Consider the following 19,545-nt stretch of genomic DNA (forward strand, 5'->3'; position numbering starts at 1 on the left):
GAGCAGGACGATCATCAGCATTTCCGTTTTCTTAGCGTTAAGATGCAAAAAGTTGCTAGACATCCATTGTTTAATTTAATTTAGACACCCCCCCCAGGTGACTACAATCTGGCGTGTTGGTCAGAGTTGGATGTAGAGTTGGGTGTCATCAGCATAACAGTGAAAGCTAACACCGTATTTGCGTATGATGTCACCTAGCGGCAGCATGTAGATGCTGAAGAGTGCAGGGCCAAGAACCGAACCCTGTGGAACTCCGCACGTTGCCTTAACATACTCCGAGGTCACATTGTTATGGGAGACGCACTGCATCCTGTCAGTAAAATAGGAGTTAGACCAAGAAAAGGCTAACTCTGACATACCAATACTTGTTTTGATACTTCCTAATCAAATGTTATGATCGACGGTATCGAAAGCAGCGCTAAGATCAAGTAGCAGCAACATGGATGACGCATGTTTGCGATGTGGAAGTACTTGAATATATTCGAGATATACCCGCAAAATGTGCAACGTGCAAATATTAACAGGGCATAGTGGCGGCTTTTAGGGAGAATAACGTCAAGCTTGCTGCAGCTCTCGCTGTTCGTCTATCGAGCAACAGAAGGGTCTCTAAACACGAGTACTGTCTCCAATAACACCAGAAAAAGATGCTATATTTGTTGATACTTGTTTTTAATAGAGAAAACAATCCTTAGAAGGATTAGATACATCTTTAGAGACTTGAAAAATTCCAAGCAAAGTACATTGTACAATGAGTAGCAACAATTATGTCTAAATAAAATATATGTTCATATTCACAATAACACAGATTCATTTTTGAATGTATGTACAGTATATATTTTTAGCCATTTTAAAGAAAATATATGCATCATCACAGATTATGCAAATTATATGACGAGGTCATGTTGATCACTCCCTAGCCACGCCCATGGCCACACCCCCACCGTATGGTGGCAATCTGGGGAAAACCCTGTATGTACTTATATACTTTGTGGAATTAAGTATGGAAAAACATACATTTTTCAGTCTTTTACCTTTCTTTAATTACAAATTAAATTTACCATAATAGGTTTCAAAAATGTGTTAAAAATTAAGTTGCGTACTTAAAGTCAAACTCAAACGTGTACAGCAGATCATAAGTAATAAAATAAAATATAATCGCTGACTATTAAAATAATGGTTTGTTGCAGTCTCGCTTGTGAAAAGAAGGTTCAAATCCCCGCTGGAAAAAGTTAGGACATGATGCTGTAACTTGGGTTGCAATGGGACACACGCACACACACACACACACACACACACGCACACACACACATGCAACACGCACTGATTACCATCTGAATGGAGCGTTCTGTAATCGTTGGATGTGTCAAACGAAGAGACGGAGCATTTACATGTGGGAGATGGATGGATTGTGGAGGACGTAAATATGGAGGGGTGGGGGGCTGGTGATCTGGGCCGTGTAAGCTGGTTTTGTTTGCCTTTATGAAACAACTCCAAATGTTTTATCTCCAAGTCTTGAGTCACAAAGTCATTGTGTCAGTTGGCGCACAAAGCGTCACATCCCCTCAGCGCGTTCGGGCCGCCTCTGCCCCCCCAGCCTCCCACCCCTTCTCTGTTGTTACCCGTCTTGTTTGTGACATCTCCATGTGAAAAGACAACAAAAGTCACGTTTTAATCTCCACCCGTGGCTCTTTGTGCGACGCGCGTGGAGAATGGCGGCGCCTTTTTTCCACCGCCTCTTACCTATTCAAACCCCCTTTTTTGGTATTCCCAGTCAACACTGATTGCATTTGAATAACGAGTCAAATTGGACTTGAAGAAATATTAGCATACACAGTCTGAGCTTTTCAGCAACATGAAAGGCTTGTTTTCTCCTGCATGAAATGCAAGCAGTGCATCAAGTGACAGCTGAACACGCACTCACGCCAGCCTTTTGTGGCATGATTGACAAAGATGTCATCTGTTGAAGAGGGAACCGACTTATTAGGCACTTTTGTCTCAGCGGTGTGTCCTCTGGTGTCCTCTCCCCGCAGGCTCTCGCTTCCCGAGCCCGAGGCTGCCGTCGCGGCCCAGCAGGAAGCGGCCGCTGCCCATCTCGCCGCTGTCCGAGCACAGCTTCGACCTGCAGACCATGATCCGCAACTCGCCCAACTCGCTCGTCACCATGCTCAACAACTCGCGCTCCAGCTCGTCCACCAGCGGCTCCTACGGCCACCTGTCTGCAGGGGCCATCAGGTAACTAAGATGCACTATAAAGTTACTTATTTTTACTTTTAAATGAGTATTTTGGATGTAAAATGTGCAAATGGTTGTGTTCACAGTACAACAGTACTTCAATTTACGAGTTTCTATGGTTCTGTCACTGAAAACACTTGAATCTCCCGTTGAAATTAATTGAAATCAATTTGCTTGGTGCTTTCTCCCCCCAAAACAGCACAATTTTAACATGTAAAAGGGCTTTTAAAGTTAACTGATAGTCACTCACACACTAGGTGTGGTAAAATTACTCTCTGCATTTGACACATCCCCTTGTTCCACCCCCTGGGAGGTGAGGGGAGCAGTGAGCAGCAGCGGAATCATTTTGGTGATTTTACCCCCAATTCCAACCCTTGATGCTGAGTGCCAAGCAGGGAGGTAATGGGTCCCATTTTTATAGTCTTTGGTATGACCAAAGAACTCACGACCTACCGATCTCAGGGCGGACACTCTAACCACTAGGCCACTGAGCAGGCTTTAAAAAACAAAAACTTTTACATAAGAAATATTGTGCAAAACCAATACAATATAATTTAGTACCAGGGTTTCCCCTAAACTGCCAGGATACTTGTGGCGGTGGGGGCGTGGTTATGGGTGTGGTCACAATGCCGTCATCAAGTATTTTGCATAATTTGCTATGATGATATGATTTTCTTTAAAAAGGCTCATACAATGTATGCATACATTTAAAACAAATGTGTTACTATTAATTAGTATTAACATATTTTTTTTATCGTTTTGCCATATTGTCAATTGTTGCTGCTCTTTGTACAGGGTACTTTCTTGAGATTTTTTCAAGTGTTTAAAGACTTTTTAAAATTAAAAACATCTAGCAATAAATCTAGCATCTTCTTCTGGTGTTATTATAGAATGTAGTCGGGTTTAGAGACTCTACTTCTGTCCCTCGATGTCCCTGACTAACGAGGCTGAAGCGGAGAAGCAAAGATTTAAGGAGACAAAAGTGTTTTTATGGGAGGTAAAACCCGTTGGAATTGTGCTTGATAATAAAAGAATGGTAATAAAAGTTACAAATAGCGTCGGACTTTGTATGAGTTTTTCTGGGGGCTACAATATATTATATTACTTCCATTCGTACAAAAGAAGCCTTCATTTTCAAGGTGTGGTGGTAATAAACACATTAAGGGGAAACCCTGAATACAGTAACAAGTAGAGTAGTTAATGAAGTACAGTGAAACCTCGATTTACGAAGTTAATTGGTTCTTCAACCAGGTTCGCCTTCCGAAATGTTTGTATAGTTAAGCAGAGTTCCTAATAAGAATAAATGTAAACATGAATAATTGGTACTAGCCTTGACAAAAGTCCTTATTTTAGTAATAAACTACACTTTGTAGACACTATAATGTATATGACCTTGTCGTTTGTATTCTTTGATGTTTGATGTTTCCCTCTTACACACATGTGTGCTATAGCTATGAGGTTTTTTTCCCTTGGTCTCAGTCTGGATCCCCTCTCCAGGGGCCCAGGCTTAGACTCTCACCTTTTTTGTAAGGGACGCCGGAAGTGGGCAGACCCGTCAGCAATCCTATTCTGTCTCCCTGTAATGTTTGTCTGCTCTTAAATGGGGTTGTGCTGAAAATCTTAATTTCCACTCAGGGATTAATAAAACATTTCTGATTCTGATTCTGATTCTGAATATATATATATATATATATATATATATATATATATATATATATATATATACCATACCATACCATACCATACCAACTTTATTTATAAAGCCTTTTAAAGACAAGCACAGTTGAAAAACAAAGGGCTGTATACCACAAAGAAATGGAGGCAAAGGACAGACTAAAAAATAACATTTAAAACAGAAATAAAAAATACACATTTAAAAAGCAAATATAAATTACCCTAAGAACAGTTTGTTAGATAAAAACAGTTTAAAAGTTAAAAACAGTTCAAAAAGCTAAAAGCTAAAAACAGTTCAAAGTCTCATATATATATATATATATATATATATATATATATATATATATATATATATATATATATATATATATATATACATATATATATATGTATATATATATATATGTCTTAATAAGGTTATCCAAAAAATAGTGCTCGATACCGTAGTAGAGCGCAATATATGTATGTGTGGGAAAAAAAATCACAAGACTATTTCATCTCTACAGGCCTGTTTCATGAGGGGGGGTACCCTCAATCATCAGGAAATCTCCTGATGATTGAGGGTACCCCCCTCATGAAACAGGCCTGTAGAGATGAAATAGTCTTGTGATTTTTTCCCCCACACATACATATATATATATATATATATATATATATATATATATATATATATATATATATATATATATATATATATATATACATATACATGGGCTTCACGGTGGAAGAGGGGTTAGTGCATCTGCCTCACAATACGAAGGTCCTGAGTAGTCTTGGGTTCAATCCCGGACTTGGGATCTTTCTGTGTGGAGTTTGCATGTTCTCCCCGTGACTGCGTGGGTTCCCTCCGGGTACTCCGGCTTCCTCCCACCTCCAAAGACATGCACCTGAGGATAGGTTGATTGGCAACACTAAATTGGCCCTAGTGTGTGGATGTGAGTGTGAATGTTGTCTGTCTATCTGTGTTGGCCCTGCGATGAGGTGGCGACTTGTCCAGGGTGTACCCCGCCTTCCGCCCGATTGTAGCTGAGATAGGCTCCAGCGCCCCCCGCGACCCCAAAGGGAATAAGCGGTAGAAAATGGATGGATGGATGGATACATATACATATACAAAAAGGACAAGCGGTAGAAAATGGATGGATGGATGGATATATATATATATATTTCAAACCAACATAGCAGGGGAGTAATGGCTCGACAATCTCTTTTTCATCCAAACAACACAACAACAGCAAACTTAAATGTCCACACACACAGACACACTGAAAAAACTAAAAATAATTTTTACCTTTTGTCTGGGAATATTTGTGGCATTCTTGAACACTCTGGGAGTTCACAAATACAAGCAGTGAAAGGCGATGCTTCATCGGCTTGTCTCCCGGTAGTGCCTTCTCCTTCGCTGTAACAAATGTTCGCTGTGGCATCTTTTTCGTTCTCATGACAATTAAAGACTCGATGCGAAACTAAGCCCCCTTCGTTTATAAATTCCCTTGAATTGAAGCCGGAGGCTAACTACGTAGCTAAAACGCTAGCTCAGTGGTTGTCTAGCAATCCAAAGCTTGGACACATTTAAAGCATTTTGTGATCACACAAAGTGATCTCCAAGACAGGCTAACACAGCGAGGTACGACAATTGTGGAAATTAACTCGTCAGAAGTGCTGCTAACCGTCGAAGCTTTTCGAAATGGCCGCACCAGTGTGTACAGGATGTAAACAGAATGTGACGTAGGGGGCCCACCTTTTCAAAACGGCCGTGCCCGCGTGTACTGTAATAATGTACAATATACAATATTTACCTTAGAGAGCGGACTTCTACGGCATATCCTTCCAGCTGCTTCTCCGTCAAACACACCATCAGCAGCTTTTCCATATTTGTATAGCTAAATGTCAGCCGTTTAGATACTATTTTAACATTTTTGGCTAGTCCTAGACTCCTTTTGCTTCAGTAAGGTGCAGACTAGTAGTGGTACGCTCAAATTGCTTCCCTCAGTTGGCGACACGCTTGAGTCATGTTTTTTGATGGTTTATTTTTTTAAGTCAGTTAATATATTCTATTTCTTCTTCTTAGCACCCACTTTCTTCCTTCACATGGTTGGAAAACAAAGTTATGTTGATCTCTAGCTATACGATAATGCTAGCGAGTAAGCCCAGATGTTTTGGGCGGAGTTCACTGTTGCTACGCCAACTAATGGCGGGGATGCTTGGAACTCAAAACTTTTGCTTGCAAGTTAAAGCATAACAATTAGCCAAGAGACAGCTTTTATCTCAAAACACTCTTAAGTTGAGGTACTACAGTGTTTAGCCTGCTTGTAATAATATAGTGGGCAAGAAGGAGTTAATGTCCATGTCAAACCCCCGTGTGGGTGAGCATCTCCCTGCCAGCCAGTCAGCCCTCCTCCCTGGCGGCTGGTGTCAGTCATGCGGCCCGTGGAGGCATCACAAGAGGCGAGCGATGGGCGGCGAAAGAAAACAAGATAGGAGCGAGTGAGGAAAGATCCATGGCCCCACCCATAGCCATTGATCAGCGATCTGTAGGAAGAGCCTGATCAATCACACGACGGAGCTTTAGCCACTGTGCCGGTGACAGGACCCAAATAGGCCGAGCCCGCGGACTGATGAGTGATATGACAAGCCGATGGGCCCCCAAATGCGTCTCGGCCCATTGATTTCCGCCACGCTGGTAATAAGAATGGCAGACTTATGGGCCGCAGTGAGAACGAGACACAACGATGAATGGTGATACACTCGTGTGTGTTTAGCGGCTCTGTGCACACTGACCATTGGTGGTAGGGCTGGGAATCTTTGGGCACCACAAGATTCGATTCAATTCTCGGGGGTAACGATTCGATTCAGAATCGATTTTCGATTCAAACCGATTCCGGATTCAAAATAAATACTTTTTTTTATAAAATGAGGTGCCAGTTCTATATTTAACTGCATTCCTCAGCTCTGATAAATGTTTGTATTACTTAAAAGAAAACCGTTTTTTGTTGTTGTTTTTTTAACAAAATGCTACCCAAACATTTACAAAAATAAGACAACAAGAGAAGTATCCAACACTTTCTTTTCCAAAGAATAGTTGTACAGCAGATTTGGGCATCCACATAAACAATATGATTTGTGATGAGTGTCTGGACAGGACAGATTAAATAAATAAAAAATAAAAAAATAAATAGATTTTAGATTTTTTTTTTTAATCGATTAAAAATCTTTACAACTAAAAATTGCGATTCAATCTATTTTTTTTGTTTTGACTAATTTGTGGCGACAGTTTGTTTTGTTTTTACTTCAGGGAAGTTAGCTTTTGAAGTTCATTCTATGAGAAGAAAAACAAAGATGCCCCATGATGGTTTGTTTGCCACTGCAGTACCCAGCATGCCTTGCTGCACTGGGTATATAGTTACATGTTTTGTTACCATTAATCAATCATTAAGGACCCTGGCAGTAGTGAGTGCAATTGTGTCAGGGTCTTATAGTTATAACGTTTATTCCATTGATACCACAAGTTGGACTGCTGTTGTGAGTAATTACCTGCCTGTTTCTGCTGAGTCAATGTGACGTATTTGTTGGCTGTTGCTTGCTCAAGTGCTGCCTCAATACATGTATAAATTAGTCGCATACCATGGAGCCCGCTTATGTTGACAACACTGTTTCAGTTGATGACGACACAATTTTGTTGACATAAAATGTGAGACTCAAAAGTATAATTTCTATGAAAAATGTCTGTTAATGTTGACATATGTTGACATTGTCGACTTCCTCCCCATCAAAGCAGGCTGAAACAACAAGAGCAATATAACTACCAGGAATGTCCGTCTGACAGCAACTCACGATTCGTTTCCAATTTTTATGGTGACGGTTCGGCTCGGAATAAATTCTCAAGTTGACAAGATACTCGATGCAAACCAATTCTCTGAATATATCATTTGGTATTAAAATTATAGTACCGTATTTTTCGGACTATAAGTCGCAGTTTTTTTCATAGTTTGGCCGGGCTCCAGTGCAACTTATATATGGTTTTTTTCCTTCTTTATTATGCATTTTCGGCAGGTGCGACTTATACTCCAGTGCGACTTATACTCCGAAAAATACAGTAAAACATTTTCATTACAGGTTACAGAAGCTGACGTATCACGTAAGCCGCAGATGGCCTAAAAATGTATTTTTGTTAATGTATAAAAAAATAGATTTTTACAAAATTATCCATTTAAAATTGGAATAAATAAGAATCGCAATTCGAATGTGAATCGATTTCTTTAAGCACTGTTCAGTGACACAGCATTAAAATATGTACCGTATTTTTCGGAGTATAAGTCGCTCCGGAGTATAAGTCGCTCCGGAGTATAAGTCGCAACGGCCGAAAATGCATAATAAAGAAGGGAAAAAACATATATAAGTTGCACTGGAGTATAAGTCGCATTTTTTGGGGAATTTTTTTTGATAAAACCCAACACCAAGAATAGACATTTTAAAGACAATTTAAAATAAATAAAGAATAGTGAACAACAGGCTGAATAAGTGTACGTTATATGAGGCATAAATAACCAACTGAGAAAGTGCCTGGTATGTTAACATAACATATTATGGTAAGAGTCATTCAAATAACTATAACAGATAGAACATGCTATACGTTTACCAAACAATCTGTCATTCCTAATCGCTAAATCCCATGAAATTGTATACGTCTAGTCTCTTATGTGAATGAGCTAAATAATATTAATATTATTTGATATTTTATGGTAATGTGTTAATAATTTCACACATAAGTCGCTCCTGAGTATAAGTCGCACCCCCTGCCAAACTATGAAAAAAACTGTGACTTATAGTCCGAAAAATACGGTACACAGAGACTTCCTCTGTTCATTGCCAAATAAGCTTCAAAATAAAAGCATGTTAGTATTAACCTGGAGCAACTCACAAAATCCATCAATTTTTTATTTTTTTTTTAGCTTTTAGCCACTGGTAGGAATTAAAACCAACAATATCATCTCAAGTGGATGTCTCAAGCAAACGTGCAAGTACAGTTATGTTGACATCGACTTATGTCGATGTCAGTCAGCCAGTTTGAGAGGCCTCAACATAAACGGGTTCCGCTATATTTTCATTTGAGAAACTGCGTGAAAATACTGTGCTCTCGAAATAAACTTGTTTTCTGCAAGGGTTTGACTAAAGGTGAACACCAGCAAGAGGACATAAATAAAGTGAATTAATTCAGCTTTATTTCACACTTATTTATCATTTGGATCATTGCCTTCTAGAAGGGTGACGTTGTCGCCACGTGCTAACGAGCTGAAGACTACGCGTGCTAAAGCTTCGCCGTCGGCCGCACGGTTCCGGCATTAGTGCACTGTCTCCTGTCAGATTGTCCTCGGGGATGAGCAGCAATCCAGAACAATCCATTTGACTCAGCCGGTGCCCTCTTTTGGCCCGACGCCTCACTGCGAGGTTTCTCTCATGTTGTCATTTCTCTCTCACCAGCCCGGCGCTGAGCTTCGCCTACCCGCCCACGCCGGTGGCGTTGCACATGCACCAGCAGCTGATGGGCCGCCAGCCGGGCATCGTGGGCTCCGCCTTCGGCCACAGCCCCCCACTCATCCACCCGACGCCGGCCTTCGCCACCCAGAGGCCCGTGTCTGGCTTCACCGCCGCCGGGCTTCATGCCAGCGAGCGGTCGGGCGTCTCCGGTGACTCCTCACAGGTGAGAGGCGCGCCCGTGCCATTCATCATCACAGGTAATAGATAGCCCCGTCGCACGCCAGCCATGCCTTGGACAAAGCAGAATGCTGGAGTAGCTCTCCTTCCTCCTGGGAGTTCCACCTTCTTGTGCCGACTCTTGCGTGGAGACTGCTGAACGTCGCCTACGGCCGCCGTCAACAACAAGGGGCTTGTTAGCATCACATCCCACCACTGACTCCATTAATCACAAGAGAGGGAGGGGGGCACACAGAGGGAGTATTGACTTGGATGGATGGATTCAAAGGACTTTTACTTTCCTTTACCTGAACCTTACTGTTTGTGCGGGCCCACATTTCAGGCCAATATTCAATCTTTATTACCACTGCCACGTGCCAGTGCTCAAAATTGAATACATACAAAATTACCCTGAAGCTCAGGACACCGTGGAAACCGATCCCTTTCCTTCCAAACAGCCAAAAGGATGCTGAAAACAATTAAGCGCAAGAGTTAAGTTCCCAAATCTTGTTTGGGTCTACAGATCAAACCAACCAGTGAATCTGCGGTGAGCAGCACTGGCGACCCGATGCACCACAAGCGCTCCAAAATGAAACCAGAGGAGGAGCTGCCAAGCCCAGGAGCGGTCAGCATACAGGTAGTAATTCTCCACTGTCTTTTATGTTCCTGTGCAGTCATTGCTAACTTGTTTTTTTTAGTCCATATTAACTGGAATACAATGCAATATACTATTGTCCCCCTTGGGGAATATTATTTTGGACTCATGCAACCGTGCCATAAATGCCTGAAGAGCCACAATGACAGCAAACACGCATACCATCTCAACAGTATTGCTCGGCTCCTAGAACATTGCACATAACACACTGCACATACATTAGAGAAATGACATAAACGAAAAGACATGCTCAAAAAATCAGCGTAGTAAAAAAAACGTAAAAAGTTAACTGGAACTAAAAAGGCTGGATCTAGTAGGAATTTAAACGAATGTACTGGCATGACTAAAAATGTTCTTTGTTCTATATTTTAACAATGATTGTTACCCTTAAAATGTTTTGATATTATGACCAATTGAAATCATTTTTGCAAAAGCATGTCCTGGCTTTTATTTATTGGAAGGGTTGTACCTTTCTATGCTTCTGTTGCTGAAAATACTACAATTCTTAATACTAAAATGTTAGTTAATTTTCCAAATATAAAGTGTATATTATATATTTATTGTTTATATTTATGTTTCTATTTATGTTTATTAACTATTTTTAATCAATCACTTATTTTATTTAAAAACAGTTACATGTTAATCAGTCTAACAAAATAATACAAAACAACCGCAACTCCAACACAAGTTTATAGAGCAAATGAGAAGACATACCGATACAATGATAAAAAGGAAAAACAAAAATTAATAATAGCAACAACAGTATCAATAGTAATGATAATAATAATGTCAATAATAGTAAATAAAACATTAAACAATAACAAACGAAATTATTTGCATAACAAAAACAGGATGTATAATTGTTAGATATTGTTACTTATCATTTCAATCACCATCACAGCCATTGATTAAAATCAATAACACTCACAGTGGCTTACACTTGCATTGCATCTCTTAAACTTGACAACCACACTGTAGCCATTATTCTCCATTTTAAGTCTTTTTTAATAGTTAAAACAAATTTATGTAACAAATGCCATATTTCAAGATATGATTCTTTACTATCTAATCTGCATGCAGTTGTTTTTCTTCTGATATCATCTAATTGTGTATACAGTCATTATGAGTTGGTTTTAAAAAACACATTACACTATATTTATATTGGAATTTTAAATTCATAGATTTATTACTAAATGTTATTGAAATGGTAAAAACAACAACAACTATAGTCTGGAAAATATTTTTATACTATAAAGATGTTTTATATTAATAGTATTTATATATATTTATTTTAAATACATTTAAATATTGTACCCATTTTTGTTAGCCACTGGGATTTCTTTAAAATGTACTACATAAAAATAATCTATTTTCTGGCAAATGTATTGCTTTACAGTAGTTTTTAGTGCTATTGCTTGAATTGTGAGCGACGCTGCAACCATAGAAGAGCTGAGCAGCTGCCGTTCTACCTTCAGCTCGATTTACTTTTATGTGCTTGAGGAAACGTTGGTTTGGCTTTAATCAAAGTGCTAATAAATAACAGTCAAGTGCAGCTAGCGGGCCGAGTAAGTATGTTAACAGCGGGTGGAGCTGAAGGTGGAGGCCCAGACTGCGGCTCAGTTACCAGCCGGTGACAATGAAATATATGGGAGCTAATGGAGCAGCCTGCAGCAGGAAGAGAGGCTCAGATTCCTTAAATACTCTCCCAGCTTCTGTGGTGGAAAAAGCAGTAAAACACAAGAGGCCGGGCTTTCAGCACCTACTTTCAAGGCCAGACTCAAAAGGGTCGCTGCCAGCGCCAAATGGTTCATAAAGCAGGTCCTCCTATATATATATACTCCTATTGAACGAAACCCTCCGGTTTGCAGGATCACCCCGATGGGATGACTCTGGTGAAGGAGGAGGGCGACAAGGACGACGGCAAACAGGAACCTGAGGTGGTTTACGAGACCAATTGCCATTGGGAGAACTGCTGCCGCGAGTTCGATACCCAGGAGCAGCTAGTGCAAGTAAGAAGTGAACCAAAAGGGTAAAATAAAACACATTTTTGGGTGTAATAGTAGATGATAAAATGAATTGGAAATCTCATGTAAAAATTATACAACATAAAGTAGCAAGAAACACGTCAATAATGAATAAAGCAAAACATGTTCTAGACCAAAAAATCACTACATATTCTTTACGGCTCACTAGTTTTACCATATCTGAGTTACTGTTTAGAAATATGGGGAAACAACTACAAATGTTACAAAAAAGATCAATTAGAATAATACATTATGTTGGACATAGAGAACATACAAAAACTTTATTTATTGAATCACAATTATTGAAAGTCAACGATTTGGTGCATTTGCAAACAGCTAAAATGATGTATAAAGCAAACTACTACCTGCTAGCCAAGAATGTACAACAATTCTTCTCAACAAAAGAGGACAAATATAACCTTAGAGGAAAATCTAATTTAAAACATTTGTATGCTCGTACAACACTTACAACCTTTAGCATATCTGTAGTGGAATTCAATTATGGAATGGATTAACCAAAGAAATCAAACAAAGCACCAATATGATTCAGTTTAAGAGACGGTTCAAACTACAAGTGTTCATAAAGTACACAGAACAATAATTATGATGAACATCTTGAAGTCTGTTTTTTTTTTTTTTTTTTTTTTTTTTGAGACAAAGATTACTTATGTATTTATCATTTGTTTGCTTACTATGGTATATTATTTATTTATTAATTATTTGTTCACTGTTCTGTTACAGACAACAAGGAAATTGGCTAACATTTCTATGGTATGAAAAGAGGTAGGATTAAATAAGCTCTGCTTCTTCCTACTCCTTTTTGGACGTGCTGTAATGAAACAACTGGAAAGGTGTGATGCATTACATTGTATCGTATGCATGTTCGAAATAAATTGAAACTCAACTCAACTCAACTGAAAAGTATTGGGCGCCGTTTATCTTGGATAGATCGCCTTCTGTGTCTGTCTTCGTAAAGTAGCGCTTAATACAGAAACCATTTGGAATAATTTGGATAGCTCAAGACTTATCATTTAAAAAAAAGCATTATTGGCTACAGTTGATGTTTTGCAAAGGCCATATTTAAAAAGCCTGACGGGCTATATTATAAGAATCAGCTTTATTGGCCAAGTACGTTTATAACTAGAGCTGTTTTAAAGCATTTATCGGCCGATAATATCGGCATGCCGATATTATCGGCCGATAAATGCTTTAAAATTTAATATCGGAAATTATCGGTATCGGTTTTTTTTTTTGGTTTTTTTTTATTAAATCAACATAAAAAACACAAGATACACTTACAATTAGTGCACCAACCCAAAAAATCTCCCTCCCCCATTTACACTCATTCACACTCATTCACACAAAAGGGTTGTTTCTTTCTGTTATTAATATTCTGGTTCCTACATTATATATCAATATATATCAACACAGTCTGCAAGGGATACAGTCAGTAAGCACACATGATTGTGCGTGCTGCTGGTCCACTAATAATACTAACATTTAACAGTTAATTTGACTAATTTTCATTAATTACTAGTTTCTATGTAACTGTTTTTATGTTGTTTTACTTTCTTTTTTATTCAAGAAAATGTTTTTAATTTATTTATCTTATTTTATTTTTATATTTATTTTAAAAAGGACCTTATCTTCACCATACCTGGTTGTCCAAATTAGGCATAATAATGTGTTAATTCTACGACTGTATATGTCGGTATCGGTTGATATCGGTATCGGTTGATATCGGTATCGGTAATTAAGAGTTGGACAATATCGGATATCGGCAAAAAAGCCATTATCGGACATCCCTACATATAATACACAAAAAAATTTACTTAGTATACTGGGCTCTCTTTGTTCACTGTAAGGAATAAATATTAACGATTAACTGAAAATATAAACGTAAAAGTACTTAAATAACTAATATGTGCAAGGTTAATGAACAATATTGCAAAGAGCAAAAAGACGATGACGTGAACATGAGTTAGTACATACATTATGGCACACGGACTGTAGTTTGCCCACCAGAGTAGGGCAGTCAAGGTTCAGAGTCCATGTTTTTGTAGTTGCTGAAACTTGTATCTATGAAGACACAGTGCTAACCACTTCTCCACTGCGCTGCCCCCTGTCACACTGGTGGAGAAGTGAACGTAACAATAAGATGCGAGCCAGGGGTGATGCAACGCGTGCACACACACACACACGCACGCGCACAAAATGATAGAAAGATTCAGAGCTCTCCACGGCTGTCTGTTTGCGTCTTGACATGGCAATCCTGCGCCGTGGTGGTAACCTCTATCTATAATTGATATCCTCACCTCCGAATGGGCTGCCTCCCGTGTTTGAAGGGCTCGGCTCAAACGCTCGAGGATCTTGACAACTTCTTGCCCCTGTTTCAGCCGGCGGGATGATGGGGAAGGTGGCGGAGGGTGGGGATCGTGGGGTGGGGAGGCGGCGTCCTAATAGAGGAAGAAACCTGCGCGAGTCGCAGCAGGTGGCCTCCCGCAAACCTTCATCCCTGATTATGAACAAAATCCATTTTCTTGGAATTGTTTTTTTTTTTTAATATATATATATATATATATATATATATATATATATATATATATATATATATATATATATATATATATATATATATATATTTCTTGTTTTCTATGCACATGCAGATATGCGCTCAAATGTCATTAAAAGTTGCCTACAGAATCCATGCCCTCTAATTCAATAGCCCTGACGCTCTTATCTGGCTTTCCCCCCCACCTTCTCCCAGTAATAGGATAAGTACAGTATTTGGACCACAGTGGGTCCCTTCACGAGCACGCGCAGGGCTTGGAAGAGGGGGTGGTCGCGTTGATGGACTGAGGGGGATTTCCATCCATATAAGCAAACAATGGAGAGTCCCTTCCCCCTTCTCCCAACTTGTCTTCTCAAATAGCTGAAGGGGGTAAACATGAAAAAAGGAACTCGGATGGGACTTAAGTGGAGACCAAAGCTGAAAAACACTCATTTGGCTCAATACTAAATTATGCTCCTTCAGAGATCCATCCCCATCCATTTTCTAGCGCTTGTCCCTTTTGGGGTCACGGGGGGTGCTGGAGCCTATCTCAGCTGCATTTGGGCGGAAGGCGGGGTACAGCCTGGACAAGTCGCCACCTCATCACAGGGCCAACACAGACAGACAGACAACATTCACACTCACATTCACACACTAGGGCCAATTTAGTGTTGCCAATCAACCTATCCCCAGGTGCGTGTTTTGGGAGGTCGGAGGAAGCCGGAGTACCCGGAGGGAACCCACGCAGTCACAGGGAGAACATGCAAACTCCACACAGAAAGATCCCGAGCCGGGGATTGAACCAGGACTACTCAGGACCTTCGTATTGTGAGGCACATGCACTAACCCCTGTTTCACCGTGCGGTCCTTCCTTCATACAGTGGTTTTAAAAAAAATCCACGTTTTGTCACTTTAGGACCAAAGAACATAAATTTATTTTGGGGGATTTTACATGTTTCATTGTAAATCAAAACAGTTTTTGAAAAACCATCTACAAAACTGGAGCTACTTTGCAAAGAAAAAAAGGCAAACATGATGTGCGAAGCTGGTAGAGACTAGGGATGGGTACCTTTCCTATTTAAAAGGATGCAGTACTAATTCCTGGTACCTGGAAATCGATAACGATACCAATTTTCTGTGTGTGTTCAAATGTGTTAATAAAGGTTAATTTGTTTAATAGTAAAATCTCATTTTTTATTAATAGTGAAATGATAATAAAACTGTGCCATCTAGTTGTTTTATCGTACACTTCTAAGTCTCATTTGCATGTAGAAGATTTTGCATCCAGTTGCAATTTCAAGAAGTTAGATGGCAGAAGTGTTGCCGAGTCAGGGAGTAGTCTTTGCTGAAGCTAGCTGTTGTTGCGCCCTAAAAAGTGTTTATTCTGTACGTACTTATTATACACCAGCTGATTGATTGTCATCTTACTTGTCGTTTTCATTACCAAATTTGGAGGTGTTTAAATTGCCATGCAAAATCGCTGATGCTAATCAGTAGCATGTCTATGGCAAATCCAATGCATCTAACTAGGGCATTTTTAAAAGTGAAGCCTTATTGTATGTTCAAGCGTTTTCTATCAGGCATGGAACGTTGCAACATTACCTAGAGGCAGTCTTACTGAGTCCGCTGTGATTCCTTGTTTGGCGAGTGACATCACAAAAGAGTGAATTATTTATTAGGTGGCGTTTGATAAAGCTAAACGACGTCTGCAACCGGACGTGACGTCACGTGCAACAAAGATAGCGAAAAATGGCAGCGTTTGATTTTTTATGTGAAACAATACCATGTAGTACTGACGGAATTAGGTCGGTGCCTGTAAAAGTTTTATCACAATAGTTTGTGCTAGCAAGCAGGCGAACAAGAGTTCATGAAAACAGTTTCACGGGTGGACACAAACTGAGAAATGTGATTGGTTGAACAAGCAAAAGGCTCGCAGAGGAATTCAAAGCCATTCCAACGTCGCCTCTCCTTTGTGCTTGGCCTCATTTCGGGAATTAAGCCTTCTTCACACCACCCTCGTCGCGCTCCACCTTGTTCAAAAGCTCTGGGCGCATATTTTTACACCCTCAAACATGCTCTCGCCGCGTCACGCCGCCGTCGCCGCCATGCCGCGCTCCTTTATCGCCGCCGCCGATAAGATAAACATCGGATCTGTGCAATTTAGCTCACTTATCTGGCCTACCCAGTCAGCAGAAGCGAGGCGGGTGTCACTTTTACTTGCCGCTGTTTATTTCTTTCATTGATTCCATTTGCAGCTGGCCAACTCAATTGGACTCTCCTCTCCATTCCCCCCAGTTTTTGTCAGGGAATGGTGTTGAACCTCTCCCTCCCTCTCTCATTTTCACTTTCATTTTCCCTCCCTCCCGTCTTTTCCCTCTAAGGGACGACTTTTTCAAGATAAGGCCTTGGTGGCTTCTTTAATGTCTCGCTTGAAGTGGGCTTTTTTCTCTGCACACATGCCGACATGCCCACACTCCCTTAATGCCCTCGTATCGCCGCCCGCCACCATGTTTTACTGCTATTCTTCCTACGTTGGGGTTACCTTCCACTTCCATGTGTGTGTTCTCCAGCTCGTCAGGACTGTTCACTTCACCTCCATAGGTGGCGCTAGCCAGAAAGGGGCGGTAGCTGCACGCCGCCATGGCCTCCTCCTATGTGTGAGATAAACACAGGCACCGTCTAAAGGCGCGCAGTACTTCCCCCCTTCCCCTCCCAAACACCCCCCTTTTCTAACTGCAGGCGCAGGCCTTTAATTGGTAAAATGCAGATTTTTTTTGATCAGGAGAAGGATTAGGCCGCTTATCGCTGTGGAGTATCTCGGTGGAAGATGAAAAGAGCGTGCTGAATTACACATGCCAATTGCAGCTCCCACCCTCCTTTTTTCTCCTTCTTTACCTCCCCCCTGTCCTCTCTTCCTTGCCTCCCCTACTCTTGCTTGACAACAAAAGCACTTTGGCGAGTGACATCACAAAAGAGCGTATGATTTATTAGGTGGTGTTTGATAAAGCTAAACGACGTTGTGGGTCCCGAGGCTTACGTGGAAAATTGTCGCCTTGTAAACAGGCGCGCTCGCATTCTCATGCACAGGGGACACGGTCCGCCGAGACTTCAATCTGCTACGATTTGTGTGAGCCAGTATTTCATTCAGGGTTGGGGTTGGAATTGGGCTGGACTTTAGGATTGCCACACGATAATAGCTCAAAATGTAAAAAAAAAAAAAAAAAAATCAGATCGGATTTGAGACTTTTGGACACTTGACGACACAGTTGGCTCTCCTTTCCCACTCTGCAACCAAACGGCTGTTCATGCTTTGCTTGATTAGTGAAAATATTATCTTCGTCCGAAGTGGTTACAAATGAATAACAACGTGACGACACAATTTATTATTATTATTAGCCTTTATTTAACCAGGTAAAATCCCATTGATATCAAAGATCTCTTTTCCAAGGGAGACCTGGCCAAGAGGGCAGCAGCAAGGTTACATTAAAAACAGTAAACAAATACATAAAACATCACATTTACAACATTAAAACTTGCTCACATGACACATGTGCATACAGACAAGGTAGACTGCAGTCCTTTCACAGAAGCTTTAAACTCATTCAACGTAACTAGGGTTTGAAGTTTAATATTCAATTGTAGGTTATTCCAAGCCTTCGGTGCTGAAAACCTAAATGCTTTCTTGCCCAGTTCAGTTCTTACTTTGGGGACGACAAATTGCAGAACATTCATTGAACGAAGATTGTGACTTCCTTGTTTTTTTGTCAAAAGACAAGACAGATAAGATGGAGTGATACCCAGAATGGTATTGTAGATGAAAACATACCAATGATTGAGGCGTCGAGCACATAAAGATGTCCAGTTAACCATTGAGTATAACACACAATGGTGAGTAAGGGGAGCGCAGTTGGTGATGAATCTCAGTGCCCCGTGGTACACACTATCCAGCTTGTGGAGACAACCAGCAGTAGCATTCATGTACAACACATCTCCATAGTCAATAACAGGTAAAAACAATGACAAGATCATGCATGGTGAACATTCTTGACTATATTTCTGGCATACTTGCCAACCTTGAGACCTCCGATTTCGGGAGGTGGGTGGTGGAGGGGGGCGTGGTTAAGAGGAGAGGAGTATATTTACAGCTAGAATTCACCAAGTCAAGTATTTCACATACATATATATATATATATATATATATATATATACATATATATATATATATATATATATATATATATATATATATATATATATATATATATATATATATATATATATATATATATATATATATAAGAAATACTTGACTTGGTGAAGTCAAGTATTTCATATATATATATAGTCAAGTATTTTCATATATATATATATATATATATATATATATATATATATCATGCATATGCATGTACAGTAGAGGGCAGTATTGTCCTGTTTAAGAGTGTCACAACATTGCTGTTTACGGCAGACGAACTGCTTTATGGTAGACAAAACGTGACTGATGTTGTTATGTGTTGTTGCCACGCTGGGAGGACATTAATGAAACTGCCTAACAATAAACCTGGAGGGGGCGTGGCCTCCAGCTCCGCCAGAATTTCGGGAGATTTTCGGGAGAAAATTTGTCCCGGGAGGTTTTCGGGAGAGGCGCTGAATTTCGGGAGGGTTGGCAAGTATGATTTCTGGTTTTACCTATTAAAGACTCGCATGCACTTTCAAGT

The 19,545-nt window shown here is 40.1% G+C and overlaps 1 protein-coding gene across 1 annotated transcript in view; it reads left to right on the forward strand.

Annotated features, from left to right (window-relative positions):
* gli3 (GLI family zinc finger 3) overlaps positions 1-19,545 on the forward strand; it is a 164,203-nt gene that overhangs the window by 129,083 nt on the left and 15,575 nt on the right. Inside the window, exons 7-10 of the mRNA XM_061965256.1 lie at positions 2,031-2,232; positions 9,385-9,604; positions 10,121-10,234; positions 12,121-12,261. Coding sequence (XP_061821240.1) covers positions 2,031-2,232; positions 9,385-9,604; positions 10,121-10,234; positions 12,121-12,261 — 677 coding nt within the window. The remainder of the gene's footprint in view (positions 1-2,030; positions 2,233-9,384; positions 9,605-10,120; positions 10,235-12,120; positions 12,262-19,545) is intronic.

This window comes from Nerophis lumbriciformis, linkage group LG07, assembly GCF_033978685.3.
Source record: "Nerophis lumbriciformis linkage group LG07, RoL_Nlum_v2.1, whole genome shotgun sequence".
Lineage (NCBI taxonomy): Eukaryota > Metazoa > Chordata > Actinopteri > Syngnathiformes > Syngnathidae > Nerophis > Nerophis lumbriciformis.